General features: G+C 39.5%; 1 protein-coding gene across 1 annotated transcript in view; it reads right to left on the bottom strand.

Annotated features, from left to right (window-relative positions):
• The window catches only part of LOC308388893 (zinc finger matrin-type protein 4), a 75178-nt gene that overhangs the window by 32806 nt on the left and 19399 nt on the right, over positions 1 to 22973 (bottom strand). The window contains exon 3 of the mRNA XM_080869864.1: positions 15270 to 15362. Within this exon, the coding sequence (XP_080725990.1) occupies positions 15270 to 15362 (93 nt within the window). The remainder of the gene's footprint in view (positions 1 to 15269; positions 15363 to 22973) is intronic.

Raw genomic sequence — 22973 nt, 5'->3', positions numbered from 1 at the left:
CCACAGGCCACTAGGGGAAAATGTACTATCCTTGACTGGTTTGTGAGTCAAATTGACAGTCTCTAGGTAAAATTGATCACAAAGAAGTATTTGGAGCTGCACCCAAAACCTCCTTGTGGTTCCAGTTTGCTTTCTACTTTTCCGTTTCACTAGTGCACCAGTATTTGGCAAGTATTTGCAGACAAGCTGGAGTCTACTAATGCAAATCGGCAAGTAACAAAAGCAATCACAGGGAGGTTTTTTTTGCGTGTGCAGCAAGCTTAGTGAAACCGATTTTACTAAACAACAGTCAGCAATCTCTAGCAACCACTTGCCATTCCCTAGAGACCGGTGGTTGCCACGGAGTCGCTGCTCAGTCACCGTCGCTGCTCGGTCTTTCATCCTTCATTACAAACCAAATCATAGTTAGTTTTTCTTAATTTCACTTTCCTTTTCAAAATATTGTCATACAGCTATTTGTGACACGTGTGTAGAAAGTAGGCAATATTTATAAAAAAAATAAACAGGAGCTGGCCTTTATTTTTGTTCTAGTCTTTTGCCTATAAACTTCTTCAACCTTCTGACAGTTTAGATAACAGATCCTAAAGAGTGTATTTGAAATCTCATAGTTTTGGATTGATCTACTGATCTACATTTGATCTAAAAGAATGCTTCTTAAAATTTAAACGTATGCAATCATTGGGAAAAGAAAGACTGCATAGAAGGATAAAGGAAAAATGATCATGGCTCATGTGAAGGTAAACAGTGGGGGAACAAACCAGTCCATGGACCAAATAACGTAAGTCTGTCGAGAAGCATAGTTTAAACACCACCACTTGGTTGCTCAAGCTCTAGGGCTTGAAACTGTTAATCCAGGTCTGTTTTTATGTTTTAGTCTCGCTGGATTTATTTTCTGAAAACTTTAGAGACTTTCACCCTCTTCACCTCTCCCTCTCTCTGGAATTGCTAGATTTGTCAGTTAGTTTTAAAACCTTTATTTTTCCACCAGCTGTGTCCTCACAGTGTGCACGGTATGTGATTTTAGTGTGTGAGTGTATATTTTATGCCACATGGGAGGAGCCAGATAATTGGGACACACAATGTAATATTGTAAATCTTCCTTTACACAATAGTCAATTACACACACACACACACACACACACACACACACACACACACACACACACACACACACACACACACAAATTAATCATTACCAAAATAGCAGTTATACTTAATGTTTGAAGCCCAACAATTCAATGTAGGGTACAAATGCCATCTCAGCATTTGCCACAGTTACAGAATGGGGCTCTAGAAACAGGGACACAATGGCTTTCCGACTGCACATGCACACGGACAGACACACAAACATTGGTAATGCACTGACCTCCTTTGCTATGGCCTGCAATAGTCAGATACAGAGCTGCTTGGCGCTGTTTGCCTTCACTAAATGTGACCAGAAGCAGGCATAACCTCTCTTGGGAGAATTATAGCCCACAACTGCATACAAGAGATCAAATATTCCCATGAGCGCTTGGACACAATGGTTAAGGATGAAAGTGGACGAGCCTTGCAAAGGATTAGACTAAAGCTAATCAAAAACTTAGGTTTTTGTCATACACATGTGATAAAGGACATTCAAAATAAAAGCTTTTATTCATACTAGAGTTTCCATTTAACTGCAATGCAGAAAATTATTTCGATTTATTTAGTTCATCAGTAAATATTTAATACATTTTGACATACATGTAAAAAGTTTGGAGTGATAATATACATTTTAGGTTTATATTTTATATATTTGCACAGAGGTAGACACACACACACACACACACACACACACACACACACACACACACACACACACACACACACACACACACACACACATACCCGTTTTTACTACCTGGTGGGACCACCTGACTGGGAGGGTGCTGGTGGGATCCACCTTTTCTACATGGTTTAGAAAATTGATTTTAATTGCTAAATTCATGTAAATTTTTTGTGAAGGGGAAAATCACTTGATATATTAAAAACACTCACATGAAAAAAATGACCTGAATTTTGCTATTTCTGTGGGGACCCTCCTATATTAAATGAGCAATTTTACTTTTTACCACAAATAATTAACATTTCCTACCATGTTAAACAGAACAGCTATAATACTACAGCAGCTATGGTGATAGTGTACCTCAAACACACTTAAATTTCTCAATCAAAACATTTTTTTTGTGTTTAAGCTCTTTATTTAAAACACAAGATATTTTGCATGGTAGCAAAATGTCATGCCATATATCCCATAACCTAATAAACAAAACAAAAACAAAAAACTGCAAATGGGACAGTGATTGTTTATTTCTAAACAAAAAATCCCAAGTATTCCATTTATCCAAATGTTTTATAATGTAAAAACAGCAATTCACATTATTATTTTGTCTTGTACTGACCTTCCTACAATCCATAATGAAATGAAAAGTGCCATTGTGCACAAATATGTAAAGTACTCAATTTAGTTTACACTGGGCCAGCCGTGGTTAAACTAAATATGAGCTTCAACATGAAACATGAAAAAACAGCACTCTGAAATGTGCAACTATGTGTTTTAAACCAAAACCAAAAGTCTTTTAGCACTCTGGTGCCTCAGTGCTCCAATTCTGTTTGTGACATAGACCTTAACTGCTTTCCACGTCCTTTGTTCAAGTTCTTTTGGTGAAGTTTCAATACACGCAATCCACCTTACCAGGAACTTTGCCACCTTCTAGGAACCTTTTCTCTTTTTTTCTACAGCAAGAGTCTCTGCTGCAGACCAGCCTCTCTTCTGTGAAGCTCCTGAGAACAAACAAAAGTATTAATAGTAATAATTAATTTTAATTGAAGGGGCCTGTGAGGTGAAGTGATATTTCTGATGCTAGTGATTTCGAGAGCATAGTGGTGAAACTAGTGTGAGGGACAGACAAGAAAATAGGAAACCGAACAAGTAAAATACAACATGTGAACAAGTGAAATAAAAAGTAGCCCCCATTTATTTTTGCCATTTCAGGGGAGATATTGTACTGCATGTACATATCTCAAAACTGACAAACTCCAGTCCTCGAGGGCTAGTATCCTGCTTGTTTTTGAGATATCCCTGCCCTACCTGCTACCGATTACCTGGATCAGGTGTGCTTTGCCAATAAGAAGCTACAAGGGCAGGTTAGTTGGAAAACAAGCAGGACAGCGGCCCTCGAGGCCTGGAGTTCGACACCTGTGCTGTATGGTGTTATACAAATGCTGTAATAACTCAAACATACTTCCAGAGCTAAATAAAAACCTGTACAGTACCATAACAATCTTTTAACTGTGTTCAACAAATTCATCAACTGAAGATAAAATTGTTTCAGGCATGTTACGAACTTGTATGTCCGTGTGTTTGTTTGTGCAGGTGCTGTGTTTTTGTCTATGTTAATTTAGCTGTGCCAGGGCCCTGTTCCGATTGGTGCATGGACTTACTGCCCCGGCGTGATTGGATCCAGCTGGAGGACCCGCCCAATAAAAGGAGGCTGGAGTGCTACAGCGGGAGAGGTCCTCGCGTCTCTCCTCATCACCCAGCAGTAGTCCTGTGGTAGCCGCTGGCTGCAGTATACGTGCGAGAATTGTGGAAGTGGAGTGGGTAGGGGTGAGCTGCCGTTTATTTTGATCACCCGTTTTCTCCTGTTTTTGAGTTGGTTAAGGAGGTCAGACTCTGTTTTTATTTTGACTTTATTTTGGTGAGGTCAGGGGTGCGGGATTTGTGTAGGTTTGTTTTGTTTATTGTTTTGGCCTTGGCTCACCCTGAAGTGTTGACACTCCCGTTTTGGTTCTCTTTATTCACCTTGTAAATAAATCACTTCACATCTAACGGATTTGTTGCGTGTGACTGCTTGGGTCTTGGGGGGGGAAGCGAGTGCCTCGCTCATGTTATGGCCTGGCCCTAGACGGGTCGTAACAGGCAACAGGGAACAATGAAATAATTAAACCGTCGCCTGCAAAAGAATTTGGACAGTTAGGCCAAGTTCTTTGTTTTTGAGTCACATGAAGAGGTTTAATTTTCTTTGCTGTGGACTTTTGGTTTGACTTCAAAAGCTGAATATCAGACAGCAGATTTAAATAAAATGTAAATAAAATATCACCCTAGCTCTTGAGGTGTACATTTGTTGTAACAATACCTTTCAAAGGAGTATCACCCTCTGACTCGGTCCACCATGTTGTTGTGATCAAAGGGCCTGTTTAAACAAAACAAAACATTAAATTCAAATGCATAAATCTGGTCATTTCAGAAGTGAAGTGTTTATTAAGTGTGTCATAAATTAACAAGGAGATGGAGTCAGGCCTAATACCAAGATGGCGGCCCGTGCATCACACTAGGTACAGTGTCTCTTCACATTTTACAAGTTTGCTGTATTATTCCTGCTTATTTTGGGTCTGTTCTTGTAGAACAGCTTCGCTTTTACATATTACACCCGACTAGAGGTTTTGGATTTAGGATTACACAACTTCGACTGTTTTATCAGCAACCTTTGACTCATCCCGGAAATAAGAAGAACACCGATGCTTTTGCAGGCTGCTCGGCCAGCCGGAAGTGCTCGAAGACGGCACAGAGACTGTAAACAAAGGCAAGGGAAACACAGAGGGCTAACAGTTAATCTAAGGCTAACACCTGGTGAATAAAATGAATGAGTTATGACTGTGGATCACTAACAACAGGACACTAATGGATTGTAATGTCATGATAATAATGGAAACACAACTCTATCGAGCTAGTTGGACGCCACACTCTCCGGCGACTTCAGCTCAGCATTCAGTACAGTTATTCCCTCCAAACTCCATCATCAAGTCTGCAGATGATACTACGGTGATTGTCTCATCAGTGACAACGACGAGTCTGACTACAGGAAGAAGTAAAGCACCTAGCTGTGTGCTGCTGACAATAACCTGCTTCTGAATACCAGCAAAACCAAAGAGCTCATTGTGGACTTCAGGAGGGAGAAAACAGACACCCATGTCCCCATCTACATAAATGGAACAGCTCTTGAACGGGCCTCCAGCTTCAAGCTCTTGGGGACCCACATCTGAGAATCTGTCCTGGTCAACTAACACCTCCAGCCTGGTCAAGAAGGCCCATCAGCGCCTCTTTTTGTTGAGGACACTGAAGAAGAATCACCTGTCTGCTGACATACTGCGTAACTTCCACCGCTGTGCGATAGAGAGCATCCTGACCAACTGTGTAACTGGTATAAGAATTGCGCTGTTGCTGACTGCAAGGTACTGCAGCGGGTAGTGAAAATGCATTACAGGAACTCCACCTCCTGCCACTGAGGATGTCCAAGAGAAGAGATGTCTATGTCAAGCACGCATCGTTCTCAGGGACTCCTCTCATCCTGCCAATAATAATAATAATAAATATCATAATGTTAGGCAATGATAAGAAAATGAAATATCGCGATAGAAAATGGGTAAAACGCGTTTTGTTGTTTTCATATGCATATGGCGGAAAAAGCATGGCGGCGACGGAGAATGAGAAGGGAGAAAGCGGATGGCTGAATGAATCAGATGAACCAGAATTGGTTTGTAAAAATGGTGCAATTTCAGTGGTGTGGAACTGGTTTGGCTTTCGTCCGTCAGATACACACCAGAGCACATTTTTTGGTAGAGCATGCAAATTGGCCGTCGTTATTACCGAACCAATTTTATGTCGTACATGGCGCTCAAAAATCTGTCAAAAATGTTTTAGTACGACTTTGCTAAGCTACAGAGTCGCACCGCTTGATGGATTGTCAGAGCATTACGGCTACCGTCGTCAGGAGCCTCGTAACACGTACTGTGCTTCAACATAATATTACCACATTTTGTGTATAACCTCTTTTTAAGTTTTGTGGTTACTATACATGGTTGTGCTGAGTATATGTCGGCCAATTTCCACTGGAAATTAGTGATGGGATTTCCGGCTCTTTTTAGAGATCCGGCTCTTTCGGTTTGGCTCACTAAAAAGAGCCGGCTCTTTCGGCTCCGAACCGGCTCTTCAGGTTGTTTTGTTGCTTTAATTAATTTATTATTAACAATAATATAAAATTATGCACAAAAGGAATTACTAACGTAAAAAAAAGGGGTTTTATTTGTATATGTTTATATATAAATATATGCAGTGGCCCCTAGAGACAAAACACGTACAAACTCCAAAACACATTTCTAGCATGAACGGAACTTCCTAAGCAGAGCTACTAGATCACTTAAATTACACAATTGAAAGCATATGTGTATTGTTTGTGTATTTATACACAGGCACTCATATATATTCAAATAATTTTAAAAAAAAGTTCATTTACCTGTTACTACCACACACCAAATCCGGTCGTTGGTACTTGCTGGCTTGTGTAGCCACTAGGTAACAAAAGCTCAACACTACGCCCAGCATCCTGGAGCACTTCTGTTGTCTTTTGTATGTGTTTTGAGTTTTTATGTGCTTCTGAGTTTTTTGTACGTGTTTTGGAGTTTTTACGTGTTTTGGAGTTTGTACGTGTTTTTACGTGTTTTGGAGTTTGTACGTGCTTCAGAGTTCGTACGTGATTTGAAGTTTGTATGTGCTTTGTCTGTAGGGGCCACTGTAAATATACTTTTATTTTTTCACTCCACATAAAATGTAATAAATAAATCATATAATACAAAAATCAACTATTCACATTTCAACTTTTAACTATTTAAATTTTCAGCTTTTTCCTTTTACAAATTTAAAGTGAAAACAACACAAAACACTGCAAACCACAACACAATTAAATATAAATTATAATATGAAAACAAAAAGAAGATGCATATTCTCTGTCATATGGGCCTGCATGAATAAACTTTATGAATCCTTTATCATCTGCAACCGAAAATAGTTGTGGATGATTACTATACCTTTCTAATGTGACGTTGTTGTCCCTGGCTCTCTTTCTCTCTCTCTCCCTCTGGCTCTGTTCCTGTGCTACTGAGTGTAACTACCGCCCCTCCCCCCTCTGCCCAGCATAAAGCACAAGGCTCAGGTGCGAAGTGAAGCGGAAAAAAAGCGCGAGAGAGAGAGAGAGAGGGTGAGAGAAAGAAAAAAAAAAAACCCCACGTGACGGCTCGCGATAAGGAGCCGGCTCGCATCGTTCACGTCAAAGAGCCGGCTCTAAGAGCCATTTCGTTCGCGAATGACCCATCACTACTGGAAATGCCTTTTGTTAAACTGTCAGCAAGGAATTTGCATTTGCAATGTTAAATTTTTATATAACTTTAATGCACATAAAAAACAGCTGCTTGTTTAAGTGAAAATTTATTGATGAGGTTTTTTTGCACTAATAAAGTTGTGGATTTGGAAAGTATTTTGTCTAGTGTCAATTATATCGTCAGTTATATCGTTATCGCAAATTTTCAAATGTATATCGTGATAAATATTTTTGGTCATATCGCCCTGCTCTAGTTCATATGTTGATTAATGGTTTTCTTTCGTTTTTGATCTACTGCAGAATATTTTTATAAAATCCCAGGCCAGGAAAATCGCCTTCATGTTTTTCTGTGTTTTATCCTCATTTACTTTGACACAAAGGCATCTGATGTGATGCTCACACCTTTGATAAAGTCAAGTGTCAGCTTTCATGATCTGAATTATGATATTTCTGACTATCTGAGGCAAAATTTCCCCAATTCAAATCAAATTGAATCGAAAATAATCGACGCGGGACCTTGTGAATCGGAATCAAATCGATTCTAGAAATCAGTGACGATACCCAGCCCTACTGTTTTACCTCTATGGCCTCAAATTGTGGTCATAAATTTTTTGTACCAGGATTTGTTTGTGCAAAAAGAATCCCTGTGTACGTAAAAAAGATTTGTGTGTGGACATAGCCAAAAAATCTCTGCACTCAAGTTTCAACTTACAAGTACGAATTTTGACCCTATTTTTCTTCCTTTCAGCTGATTGGTCAATGTCATGTCAATCACAAATGGAACTATCCAATCAGAGAACAGATTGGCTGTCGGAGGGAAGCTTTTTTGAACTGCAGGTCCTTGAAGGGTAATACAGTTGAAGCTGGAGGATCTTTATATAAATATCCCATAATACTCATAAGGTCCTTTAACTTTTGGTAGCTGTTGAAAGCATACAGTTGTGGTATACCAGTCTTCAGAAACACCATTATTACTTTAGTATTACTTTAACACAAAATCAGGGTTGACCCGGGACCACTGCTATGAGTCACACTATGCAGCATAAATGCAGTTTCACATCGGACGCAACATGCGCTGTGCTCACCGCTAACTAAGAGCGAAGGATCCAGAATTTGTTGCGCTGGCTGCTGAGCTCTGCTTGTATATTGTTTTTTAGCGACTGCTTTAGGTGTACTAAATGCGCCTGATCCTTGTCGTTTCAAAACATGTACCTCTCTGACTTTATCTCCTCTACGAGAGTTTATGTTGTATTATGTTCAAATGTTTAATAAAGACAATGCAGCTCTGCAGAAGGAAGAGCTGCAAACAGGGTCTGCAGCTGCATGAAAAACCCATGGTTCTGTCCATGTCACACGCCAGGCATGGAGAGCAGAAGCAGCTATTTTGTTTCAATAAAATTGCTGAGATGACAGTAGGTTGACCAGACTCCATGTTTCTACACAAATATAATTTTACTGGGCCTCATGCACGTGACCGTGGTCTACAGGCACGTGTCCACCGTGTAACATTAAAAAGCTATATGGATTTAAAACAAACATGAACTCATCAGAATAATTTAGAAGATAAACTGCCCAGAATCACTGCAATGGAATATGAAACATGCTAACAAGGTTAATGCGTGTTCGTATTCTGATCTTCAATCCCCCTTCACCACCTCCACCACTGCATACTTGAGCATTTCAATAAGACTTCAGGCTTTTAAAGTTAGTACAAATGTAATATAGGTCAAGTTAAGCTACCATGAATAAACAACCAAACCAGTGTCATCCCTCAGTAAGCCTCCAGGCCACAGAGCTAATCAATATTAGCTAACCACACACCATGTATGAAAAATATTGCAGTTAAAAACTCATAAAAAGCTAAAATATATCTCTGAAACGTCTCTGCATCTATTGAGAGCAGCAATATTAAAGTTTTGAGAGGACTTACCTGGTTTCCATCATGTAATCAGTCTCTGCAGAAATTAAAATTGCTTTGCTCCATCCAACATGGCTCCTCGTGCTGAGTGTCTGTGGGGGAGGGGATAAACTGATAGGTAACGTGGGGACCGCAAAATTCAGGAAGTGTGTAACCTTTGCAAACAAGATTCTTTCCTCCTGCTGAGGCACACACTTTATGGGGGGATGGGCATGGTCATCATGGGGACCAGAAAAGTCTGGAAATGTCAGCTTACTCTCATCTGCACACATTTGTTTCATGTAGGCTTGCTTTTGTTACACTGTTGATTGTTTTTGTGTATTTTTCATATTTCTTGTTGATCAAAAATATATTATTAAAAAAAATCCAAATAAGGAAAATGGATCACTTATTTATAAAACAGCAGTTTAAGCACAGGCATATGTACTTCTTCAACAATCACCGGGCTTTTTAGATGCTAATCTAAATAGTGACAGATTTCAGTCTGGGTTTAAACCACATCATAGTACTAAAACGGCTCTGCTGAGAGTTGTTAATGACCTTTTAATGATGCCGTCATTCACCTCCTACATCGTTCCCTCGCTCACCTGGAGACCGCTGGAAGCACTGTGAGAATCATGTTCTTTGATTTCTCCAGTGCCTTCAACACCATTCTTCCCTCGGTTCTGAAGGACAAGCTGGAGAACTCTGGAGTGGACCATCACCTCACTACCTGGATTTTGGACTACCTCACCGACCGACCACAGTATGTGAGGACTCAGGGCTGTGTGTCGGACAGCATTCTCCACTGCAACCACTGAACATCCAGGGTATGGACATTGAGGCTGTGGACAGCTACAGGTACCTTGGTGTTCATCTGAACAACAGACTGGACTGGACTCATAACTCAGACGCCCTCTACAGGAAAGGGCAGAGCAGGTTGTACCTGCTGCGGAGACTCAGGTCGTTTGGGGTGGAGGGCCCACTCCTGAAGACCTTCTATGACTCTGTGGTGGCTTCTGCTATCTTTTATGGTGTGGTCTGCTGGGGCGGCAGCATCTCTGCTGGGGACAGGAAGAGACTGAACAGGGTGATCCGAAGGGCCAGCTCTGTTCTAGGATGCCCTCTGGACCCAGTGGAGGTGGTGAGTGACAGGAGAACGGCGGCTAAGCTGTCATCCCTGTTGGACAACGTCTCCCACCCCATGCAGCAGACTGTGACAGCACTGAGCAGCTCCTTCAGTGGGAGACTGCGGCACCCACGGTGTGGGACGGAGAGATTTCGCAGGTCTTTCCTCCCCACTGCTGTCAGACTCCACAACAAAGACTTTAACTGAACAAACACACACATCCACACATGTGCAATAACACTAAGTGCAATAATCCTTTCTGGCATCGTTGTATTTTTACTCAGTTGTATATAGCATTCGTATTCTATTTTTATCTTATTGTATATTTTTATTCTATTTTATTCTACTGTATATAGTATATTATTTTATTCTATTCTGTACAGCTGTGTACTGTATTTATTCTTATTGTATTCTAATTTTTGCGTCATAACTTTTGCACTGTCCACTTCCTGCTGTGACAAAACAAATTTCCCACGTGTGGGACTAATAAAGGTTATCTTATCTTATCTTAATTGCAGATTTATGGAGCCCTGAGTTCTTGGTTTTACTGAATTTGTCTTCAGCCTTTGATGTGGTGGACCACAGCATTCTGCTAACAAGACTAGAATATTTAGTAGGCATTAAAAGAAGCGCCCCTGAATGGTTTAAATTGTACCTTTTGGATAGGTCCTTTTGTCATGGTCCTGGGTCCAAATGCGAGACTCAGACCCTAAATTTAAACTCAGAACGTCAGCTTTATTGCTGGAGAAAACAAAATGGGAACTGAACAAAGAATACTGGTGACAGAGAACAGAGACACACAGGAATAATCTGATGATACGGACACGGAGCAAGGGCAAACACAGGGCTAATATACACAGGTAGGAAGTAATCAGGGAATGGAAGACAGGAGGGAGACACAGCTGGGAGAGATCAGGGCTAACGAGACAGAGGGAGCGAAGCTAGACACACTAACATAAGACACAGACCTTCACAACAAAACAGGAAACAAGAAACCACACTTTACTAAGACACGGATTAGACAGAGAGACGGACTTGACACTGAACAAAACCTACTAATATAATGATAAACACAGTATCACAAAGTAAACAGCATATAAATCCTAATCCCGAGAAATACCAAAAACATAAGAACTAATCCCTTAAAAAGAATAACCGAAACATAGCTTATAATAATAATCAATAAAGCACCAGAGAAAGAAGACAGTCCATCATTCAAAAATAAACCAAAACATAAGAACTCAAAATGCTGGGTCGAACCAACCCAGAACCATGACAGTACGTGTTTCCTGTTTTACTTTGAAGGTCCCTGTCTGATGTCAGTGCGTTCTATTTACGTTTCCCCTGCCTCATCAGCTGTGATGTCTCCCAGGTGTGTTCCCCTCCTGTTTCCCATCCCCTGATTCCTGGTGTGTGTATTTATACTGTGTGTTACCTCGTCCTCGTTGCTGATTCGTCTGCGTTTTTCCCCTCCGTCGTTCAGAGTGGTTTTCGCCACATCTCCCTGCATCTTCTTTTGTGTCTCTAGGTTTCAGGTTTGTTTTCTATGCTTAGTTTTCCCAGTTTACTCGGTTCTGTTTTTCGCCACTCTCACCTTTTGTTGTATGAGCACGCTCCACCAATAAAGCTTCCTCACGTCAGGTGTGCCACATCTTGGGTCCTTAATATTTTCATACGGCTCACCTCGCGAACCGTGACACCTTTTCTGTTACGATGAGGAGCTACTCTTCTTCTGTTACCCCTTTTCGTTGTGGTGTGCCCCAGTAATCTGTTCTGTACAATTTTCTCATTGTACATGCTACCCTTGGTCTCTATATTTGAGAAATATAACGTTTCTTTTCATTTTTATGCTGGTGATATTGAAATCTATTTTTGTCTGACTGACAATACTTCACTACACTGCTTTCTTGATTGTATGAGGGAGGTCAAAGGCTGGTTATCGAGTAACTCCCTAACTAAAAAGATAACGGAAATTATTGTCTTTGTTAGCCACATGCCGCGGGGACAATTAGCTGATATATTTGGGCCCTTTGCTACCTCCCTCTCTGATACAGTATGTAACATAGGTGTTCTTTTGGACAGTTTCTTTAAACTTGTTAAACAAGTGTCCTCTGTAGTACAGTCTAGCTTTTACCAACTACGACAAATCTCTAAGGCTAAGCATTGCATACCGCAAATGGATCTTGAAAAACGTATCCATGCCTTTGTTACTTAAAGATTAGACTACCGCAACTCCCTTTACCTGGGCCTCCAATCTGCCCTTCTTCCTAAACTACAACTTGTCCAAAATGCAGCGGCACGCCTTTTAACTGGTACTAGAAATGGCTGACTTTAATGGCTGCCCATTAAATATTGGATTGATTTTAAGATTTTATTGCTTATATTCAAAATCATAAATAATATTGCGCCTTGCTATTTAACTGAACTTCTCAGCCTGTATACTTCTAGGAGAGCACTTCAATCATCGAGTCAAATGCTCTTGGCGCAACCTATGTCCTGGCTAAAAAAACAGAGGTGATCGTGCCTTTGACATTGCTGCACCTAATATCTGGAACAGTCTTCCAGCTGATATTCGCGTGTCGGAATCTATTCAGTCTTTTAAAACACGGTTGAAAACGTATTTATTTGATCTTGCATTTTCGGTTAGTGATTTATCGGATGTACACTTTGTACTTTTATTGCATCTGTATCAAATTTCAACCTATTGTCTTACTAGTTTTTTTTACACTAGGAGTGAAATATTTCTTTTAACATAGTATTCCCAGGTTAATTACTGCTTTGTTTTTTTTCGGGAAGTGTATATATACTCTGCTATCATACCCAATTAATTTTATTTCATATTTTACTATTTAGAAGCACTATGGTGTACCTCTGGTCTTTAATTGTGCTATATAAATAAAGTATTGATTGATTGATATAAAAATTTTTTTAAATGAAATACCCCACAGTCCACTTTTGAATGCAAGCTTGAGTTTCTCCCCCCTTACTTTTAAAGATATTACCTCTTTAACTTTATCTTTATAGTATTAACAAGCTAAAGACAGTAAACATATAAAGGAAAATTACTTCTAAGTAGGGCTGGGCGATATGGCCGAAAATCCATATTGCGGTATAATTCGAAGCATGAGCGGTAACCATATATATAGATATATTCTTTTCTTCTGTATAATGTATTTTTCACACTATAAAGCACACTTAAAATCCTTTAATTTTCTCAAAAATCAACAGTGTGCCTTATGTATGAATTCTGGTTGTGCTTACTGACCTCGAAACGATTTTATTTGGTACATAGTGCTCAAAAATCTGTCAAATTTTTTTTAATAACACTTATGTCTTGAAGAGGGTGATTTGGCGATGAAGTGACCCGATTTCTGACCCTGTATGCCTTTCCTGTGACTCACAGCATGACCGCAAAGTTAGTAGAAAAGGCAATACAAATGTATAGGGGATTTTGAAAGTACATTTTGGGGGGCCTAATCGCGTAGGAGTGGCGTATCAGAATGCAAACACTTAAGTCTTGAAGAGGGTGATTTGGCGAAGAAGTGACCCGATTTCTGACCCTCTACGCCTCTCCTGTGACTCACAGCATGACCGCAAAGTTAGGAGAAAAGGCAATGCAATTGCATAGGGAAGTTTGAAAGTACATTTTGGGGGGCCTAATCGCGTAGGAGTGGCGTATCAGAATGCAAACACTTATGTCTTGAAGAGGGTGATTTGGCGATGAAGTGACCCGATTTCTGACCCTCTACGCCCCTCCTGTGACTCACAGCATGACCGCAAAGTTTGTGGAAAAGGCAATACAAATGTATAGGGGATTTTGAAAGTACATTTTGGGGGGCCTAATATGCGTAGGAGTGACGTATCAGAATGCAAACACTTAAGTCTTGAAGAGGGTGATTTGGCGATGAAGTGACCCGATTTCTGACCCTCTACGCCCCTCCTGTGACTCACAGCATGACCGCAAAGTTAGGAGAAAAGGCAATGCAATTGCATAGGGAAGTTTGAAAGTACATTTTGGGGGGCCTAATCGCGTAGGAGTGGCGTATCAGAATGCAAACACTTATGTCTTGAAGAGGGTGATTTGGCGATGAAGTGACCCGATTTCTGACCCTCTACGCCCCTCCTGTGACTCACAGCATGACCGCAAAGTTAGTGGAAAAGGCAATACAAATGTATAGGGGATTTTGAAAGTACATTTTGGGGGGCCTAATCGTGTACGAGTGACGTATCAGAATGCAAACACTTATGTCTTGAAGAGGGTGATTTGGCGATGAAGTGACCCGATTTCTGACCCTCTACGCCCCTCCTGTGACTCACAGCATGACCGCAAAGTTAGTAGAAAAGGCAATACAAATGTATAGGGGATTTTGAAAGTACATTTTGGGGGGCCTAATCATGTACGAGTGACGTATCAGAATGCAAACACTTATGTCTTGAAGAGGGTGATTTGGCGATGAAGTGACCCGATTTCTGACCCTCTACGCCCCTCCTGTGACTCACAGCATGACCGCAAAGTTAGTGGAAAAGGCAATACAAATGTATAGGGGATTTTGAAAGTACATTTTGGGGGGCCTAATCGCGTAGGAGTGACATATCAGAATGCTCAACCCTTCAAAACTGCACCCAGATCATTAAGAAATGCTTTTGATGTAAATGCATTCATAAAATATAAAGTTATACTTAGTTTAAAAGTTTACACTTTGTCAGGAAAATGGCCCCACCGGTCCAATTTTACACACTTGCAATACCACATTTCAACAGTAGGGCGTCAAGTCGACACACACATTTACACACGTTGTCAGGAAAAGTCACTTCCAGGGGACCAATTTTACTTTTCAAAAAAAATCGCACTAGGCATATCAGGAGGCTGTTTTCTATCCATTGCAATGCTTGTGCCTGTGGGGACCCCACGAGGTGAGTGAAATCTCAGGTTGTGGATCCCACCAGGTAGTAAATACGAGAACACACACACACACACACACACACACACACACACACACACACACACACACACACACACACACACACACACACACACACATGCAAACAGTGAGTGGAAGCATACTGGATTATCTGGCCTCAGTCTTTTGGAAGGTGGTCCTCCATCTTCAGGATGAAGCATGTAGAACAGACGTACCTTGTTGGCATGTTTCTTGCTCTGGCAGAGAGAGAAAGAGAGAAACAGGGGGTCAACTAGGAAGTGAGTTTTTTTTTTAATCAACTGTGCCAAGTGGAAAAAAATCAATGACTGTCACTCTATCTTAGCAACTCCCTGCAAGCTTTTAGCTTTCTTGCAGCTGATGATGCTAGTAAACATTTTGCTCCTGGCCAGGTGACTAATGGACTGGGCCTGCCTTAGCTTTGTGGATCCCTGACTAAGATGTGGAGAAGTGTGTTAGTGGTAGAGGACTGAAGACTCTTTGCTTGATCTGCACACATTGAACGCTGTAAAGTGCTAAATGTTGGAAGTGAGGAAAGACTTTTATATTGGAGAGGAGAAATCATATGCTAATATTTAGCGATAGGTACAACTCCACCGTGTGGCAACATGAAATGACAAGCTTTATACTTTGATATACTCCTTTTGACAGGCTATCCATAGCCACCTCAATTGCAACCCAGTATCGTGTGTACTAGACAAGCCAGTCCACTGTGGCCATTTCATGCTTTGCCTCTTGAAAACATAAAATTGACACATGCAGAAGTTGCATGACCAGCAGAGGGCGATAGTGAGGGAAAATACGTATGAAGTACATTCCAGGGTCCTTAATCACCAGACACGGTTAAGCTAGACAGCTAATATATATTTACATGTAAATGTGTTAATAATGTCTGTTTAAATGCTTTTCCGTGATTATTTTCATCTTGGCTTGAAATAAAATCTCTCTCTCTGCTGTTACCACATCTTACTGCAACTTCTGCATGTGTGTACATTTCATGTTTTGGAGAGGCAAAGCATGAAATGGACACTGTAGGCCGACATGTCCATTACACGATTTGCATGACAAATGTGTTCAGAAGAACTTTCAGACCCTAATGATGGATATAAAAAAAGAAAAGAAAAGTGGGTCACAGTGGGTGGGAAAATTCATGAAACCTGGTAACCTCAGATGTAATTAAAAACTTCTTGGCGATACTAAGCTTTTCTGTTTTGTGGACATGGTTAATGTCAAGCATAAGCACAAGGAAATTAACCGTGTCTAGAGACCTGGTCTGGAGATATCTAAATGTTGATACTGAGTCACTGTCATAGTCTCTCAGGGCAAAGGTAAATCAATCTTGTGCAACAGACACCATGTAGTAAGGATTTGCATTGTTTATTCAACACATGATATACAGCAACATGATCCTACATGATTCAACATCCTAAAAACTCTAAGTGGTGCAAATTTTATTTATATGTCATCCACCTGACCTATGGAGTTAGGGTTGTGGCCATGTTGACCAACAGACCAACCAGGGGCATTACTAAGTGGGTGGTGGGTACTGGCCACCCCCCAAAATTTGTTGAAGAAGCAGCAGCTAAGCGCGGGATGCACAAAAAGGAGTGAAGAGGCTGAAGCTAACGCCACAAAACGGCAAAACATTTTCCATTTATCTATGTAGTGCAGCGAGCAGTGTCAGGGTAATAACGTAGTAACGAAGCGCTGTGAGGAGTTAGTTTCTAGACGTTTTTTGACATCTCATGTTCGCACTTGCTGTGCGGTCGGTTGCAATGTTAGATCGCACGACTGGTAAGGGAATAAGCTTGAAAATGCTTTATCTTTTCATTCTTTCCCCACCTGGAAGCAACATGAGGCAGCTCTTGTATCAGATGTTACCAAAAGAAGGCGTCTAGTCTGGATAGCAGCTGTGAGACGAGCTGATATCCAGTTCTCTTCCATCTCCAAATATCTGTTGGTGCTCCAGACGTTTTCATTCAGGTAAGTTCTAAACAAGTTTATATCACTCTTTATAGCCTATTAGTTTTATTTTCGATGCACTCTGAGGTCATAGCAAATTAGAACAAGCATCCTAATGAGTGATTTTGCAGAACTACGTTCTATTTATAGAGTTGCTAATTATTTGGCATTATTGCAGGCAAACCAGCCTATGAAATGGATGAAACACATCGTAACTGGGTTCCAGCGCTACACAAGGGGCACTCCGAAATCCCTGCTTCAAACATACCATCTTGAAATGCCTATGTCCATCTGTATTGTCTATAAACCCAACATGCACCATGGTGCAAGGACATGATCACTGCTGCTTGCAGCGTTCATTTTTCTTGTATTTCCTTCTGTTCTGCTCTAAACAAGGCGCACTCCAAAACAATTCAATTTGCTCTTCTTACTTTATTGTGTTAACCTGAATATAAAATACTGTAGGAGGCAATCATTCTCTCCTAAAACACTATTCATCGAAGGTTCTTTTACTTTTTTATTTCATTTACTTGTATTTTTTTCAATAAGCAGTGAATTAGTTTACACAAATCCAACTGTGCTAACACAAGGACAGTAATCAATCAAGCTACGTACTGCACTCCTGCTGTCAAAGCTTCACTAGCATAAACACGAATAAACACAACAAGAGCAAAGAAACTGTAAACAGGTATTTAACAACCCTAGAAAAACAATTTATTACATGATACGTACGACATTTTAGCCAATGTTCAGCCACGAGGAGGTTATAATTCAAAATATGCTTGTCATGTAACCATTTCAAATGACAGTAAAAGCCATTTCAGTTGAAAGAAACCTTTCATTTCAAGGCTTTTGCTGTGGAAATTTGCAGGAATATGCAGCACACACGCTCCCCATCATTATCTGAGACTCACCTCTTAATTGACTGTAGATTTTACTGCTGCGCTTGACTATTTTGTTCTGGTTACTAATATGTTATTCTCGCTACACCTAAGCTTGTGTTTCTTTGTCTGCATTTATTACTGTACTTAAGGGTATAACCAATATAAGCTATAATAAGCCAGAGTGGTGTTTACATGAAAGGACAGCGAGCCGTCCTTGAAGCTGCTAACTGTCACTTTAATGCGGGACAATGAAAATCCCCCGAAACACTGCAGGGTAAAGATTACAGAGTGTGTATGTGTTTTGACAATGCTATCTTGGTTGACACTGCTATCTTCCTCCATACACATAATTTTACTGCCATACTCTGGCTTTCATTCCTTCCTACTATATAATGTATATCATTATCTATAAATTCTAGGGCTGCCATTATTTTTTCAGTGTTGGCACGATCAGAAAGATTACACCTTTCCTACTCCATATGCAGCAAACACAGATTGTTCAACCAAGTGCAGGCACACAAGTAAAGACGGTGATAATGAAATGCGTCAAGAACAAAAAATGGGGAATTTTTGGATTAATGAGAGATTAATGTGATTAGATCAAAGCAAAAAATATTTGTCAAATGCTTTTATCTGCCAAACCTTTCTATATGACATCATATCCATATGATATGAAAGTAAATGACAAGGCATTGTAGTTGATGCTCCAGTGCTTTGATTGGATTCTTGGCCCTGAGGAAAAGAACCCGACCACGAACTCACGTCTCTTCACTTGTCAGACTACTGTTGATGAATTTTGTCAGTGCCTGTGTGTGTGTCTTGTGTTCATAGGTGTATAAATGGTCATGTAGTTGATGGCTTTGGGATATGGGCTAAAAGCAGGACCTCATGTCACCATGGTTACCCTGCACTGACCCTCCGTGCTCGCCCTTCTCTAATGGACTATCCATGTCTCTCTGTGTTGTCTTCCCCTGTTTCTCTGAGTGTAAAATCAAGTTGGAGGAGATAGACAGGGCTGGAGACAGCTACATAAAAATGTCTCCCACAAAGGCATTTAGAGCTGTGTTATGGCCAGGAGTGACATGGGCAGAAATCAGCCCCAAGGTTGAAACCACTAAAGTAAACATAGTTGCAGAGAAGCACTGTGCCACCAGAACACTTAAAAACCTTCCTACCACTCTGGAAAAACTAATTGGAATGGTTTATGGAAGATGATAAGCCCCAGATGTTGATCCAGCTTCCAAACTCCACAGATCCTAATCTGGGCTGAGAACACTTGTGATGTGCCTGAACAAGCCTAATCGATGGAGGCCCATTCTGCAACTAACTGTGCCAGTGCCAGACAGCAAAGGACATTCCCAGGTCTTATATTCATGTCCTGATATGTCAGAGATGCTTTGGCCATTCCATGGTAGAACTTGCAATGTTAGGCATGGCACAGTTATATATGTGTAGTGATGGGAATTACGGCGTTACAAGTAGCGGTGTTACTAGCGGCGTTACTTTTTTCAGTAACGAGTAATCTAACTAATTATGATTCCTAGCGTTACAACGCCGTTACCGTTACTAACAAGAAAATGCGGTCGCGTTACTTTTTTTCAACAAACAGAAGGTTGAAGCTGTCTTCAGCTTACCGCATCTTATATCAGTTGCACGGAAGTAGCTGTCTACGTAAGTAATCTGGGCGCTACAGCTTTAAGCAGCTGTGCGTGCTCCTGCGGTAGATAATCACGATCACTTTTTGGCACAACACCTGGAGCTCAGGGGGCAAAACAATCGCATGAGTGCTGCTGTTTGACTGAGGAAGATTAAAGTAGTCGCGGTAAGCCAATCACATGACCACTTCAAGATGACAAGGCAACAAGGTGATATATACCAGTTTTTTAAATTGTGTTGATAGGCCACGTGGTGTAGATGATAAACAATATAAATGCGGCGTTTTTTCCTCAACAGTTTCGTCTCGTCTAACATCTAAGGACAGCGCTAGCAAGCGCTCTCTCCTTATGAGCAAAAAATAAAAAAACAAAACAAAAAAACTTAGTTTCTGATGTTGGTGGAAAAATGCACCATGTCGACCAATCAAAAATGATATGGCAACATGACATTTGGTTGTTTAGGAAGAGGGGGAAGTTTTATGAGTGATGGCGAGAGAGAGGGAGAGAGAAAGAGAGAGAGAGAGTGAGTACGTACACATTGAATGCAGAATACCTGATTGTTAAATAAATAGTTTGAAATGGTTATAAAAAAAGAGGGTAAAAGGTAAATAGCTGCAAATAACTTTGTTGTTTGCAAAACTTGTGCATATGATTTTAAAATTGTAAAATTTATATTTGCATTTAAAGTTATGATTCAATAAACATGTTTGTGATTGTTAAAAAACTATAACTTTTACTACTCGGATTTTATGTTTTTTGTCTGATTTCAGATCAATTGTGTTAAGGCAGTATGTCAAAATGAAAACATAACTGTAAATTCAGAAACGTGAGGTTGTGCTGAAAAGAATGATACCAAACAAGGCAAAGTAAATAGTTTTTAGAGGTAAAATGTGGAGGGAAAATCAAAAATGGTTAAAAATGGCCAATTATACCCTGGAGCCAGGAGGGTTAAACATTTTTTTTTTAAAGTAAAGTAATAGTTACTTTTCAAGTAATTAATTACTTTTAGAATCTTGTAACTCAGTTACTAACTCAGTTACTTTTTTGAAGAAGTAACTAGTAACTATAATTAATTACTTTTTCTTTTCCAACAACATACAAAGGTAGTTTCCAATAATATGCTGTTGTAATAGAAACCCTTTTCCCCCACCCTCACCTCCCACTCTGCTCTCTTCCGAACAAAGAAAAAAAAGAACAAGCTCACATGAAATATATATACAATTGTACCATATGTGGCATTTATACATAATTCAAGAAAAAAAAACAAAACAAAAAAAGAAATAAGAAAATATAATCAATAGGAATAAACAATAAAAAATAGCATGCACATGCTAAACAATTTCCTCCTACTCCACTCTCCTACATAAGTTGTTCTATATTTACTACTTTTAAATTTTTTTTAAATGGCTTCCAAATTTGATGGAATCTGAAAAGGCAATTACAAAATTAGAAAATTCAAATGGTAATACTATAGTAGACCCATTAGAGATAAATAATGCATTTAAAAGATTTTATGAAACGCTATATAACTCTGAACTCAATAATGTAACTAGAATGCAATCTTTATTTCTAGATAAACTTGAAATACCAAAAATTTCAGAAAAAGACAAAGTAAATGTTGATAGGCAAATTAGTATACATGAAATTATAGATGCAATAAACTCCTTAAATGCTGGCAAAACAGCTGGTCCAGATGGATTGCCAATTGACCTTTACAAATATTTTAAAGATAAATTAGCACAGCCCCTCTTAGATATGTATATAGAATGTTTTAATAATGGCAATCTTACTGACTCATTAAGGAAGTCCCTGATAATACTGCTTCCTAAACCTGGAAAACTAAATAATAAGTGTGAAAATATGCGTCCTATAAGCTTAATCAATACAGACACTAAAATTATTTGTAAAATTTTTGCTAAAAGATTAGAAAGTATTCTTCCAGTTATTATAGGGGATGATCAAAATGGATTTGTTAAACATAGACAGGGTTTTCATAATGTAAGATGAGTTTTAAACATTCTTCATAATCAAAGTGAGCAGGACGATACAGCCATTCTTTCGCTTGACGCGGAGAAGGCTTTTGATAGAATTGAGCGGTCATATCTTTTTGATGTCATTGTTAGATTTGGGTTTGGAAAGGTATTTCTGCATTGGATCAAGCTATTACATTGTCACTCTGTGGCTCAGGTTAAGACAAATGAGATAATCTCTGAACAATTTGATATTAAAAGAGGGTGCCCGCAGGGTTCACCCTTATCTCCACTTTTATTCCTTTTAGCTATTGAACCTCTGGCAATAGCTGTTAGAAACAGTGGACAGATACAAGGTGTTAGGATTGGTAGAAAGGAACATAGAATTGCTTTATTTGCTGATGATATCATAATATTTTTAAAGCAATTAAAAAATTCTGTGCCCGCTGTAAAGGATTTATTAGATCAGTTTGGGGTTTTCTCAGGGTATAAAGTTAATGTAACAAAATCATCATTAATGTTACTTAATCAAGGGTACAATCAAAACGTAAATCAGAATGTATCTGGCTTTACTGTTAACTCTGAATTCATCTATCTAGGTATTAAAATAGTTCCTTCATTAAAAGATGTGGTGGTACTTAACTATAATATAATACTATAGAAAATTTCCAAAGATTTGGAGCGTTGGATAAGTCTACCACTATCTATTATTGGAAGGATAAGTGTTCTTAAAATGAATGTATTACCTAGACTGTTGTATATGTTTCAAAATGTCCCACTGGCTCCTCCTGCTGGATTATTTACTAAATTAACATCACTAATCAGAGAGTTTATCTGGAACAAGAAGCAGCCTCGTATTCGTTTGTCTTTGTTGTACCTTCCCTTTGATACAGGGGGGTTGAAATGCCCCAACTTTTACTGGTACTATTTGGCTATTCAATTAAGGACAATAAGATTTTATTTTTCATCCAAACAGTTAAAGAAAGAAACAAATAATCCTATAGTTCAAAACATGATTGAAGTCTGGTTTACAATAAAAGAAATGATGAATATTAAGAACAATCTCTCTCAGTTTAGCCCCATCTGGGGAAATGCCTTATTTGTACCAGGAAAGTTGGATGCAGGGTTTCAGGATTGGGCAGTAAAAGGTGTTAAGAAAGTGGGTGATCTGTTTTGTGATGGAGTAATGGTCTCATTTGAGGATTTAGTCTCAAAATTTCAAATCCCCCAAAAACACTTTTTTAAGTATTTACAAATTAGAAGCTTTATTTCATCTATGCAAAATAAATCCCTTAATTTTCCCCAGTTAAGTAAGCTAGAGGAGTTTATGGTGAAAAAAGGTGGTAATAAAGGCTTAA

The sequence above is a fragment of the Rhamphochromis sp. 'chilingali' genome (genome assembly GCF_963969265.1).
Source record: "Rhamphochromis sp. 'chilingali' genome assembly, chromosome: 20".
Lineage (NCBI taxonomy): Eukaryota > Metazoa > Chordata > Actinopteri > Cichliformes > Cichlidae > Rhamphochromis > Rhamphochromis sp. 'chilingali'.
The sequence above is the reverse complement of the archived record's forward strand: the minus strand, read 5'-3'. Positions and strand labels throughout refer to the sequence as shown.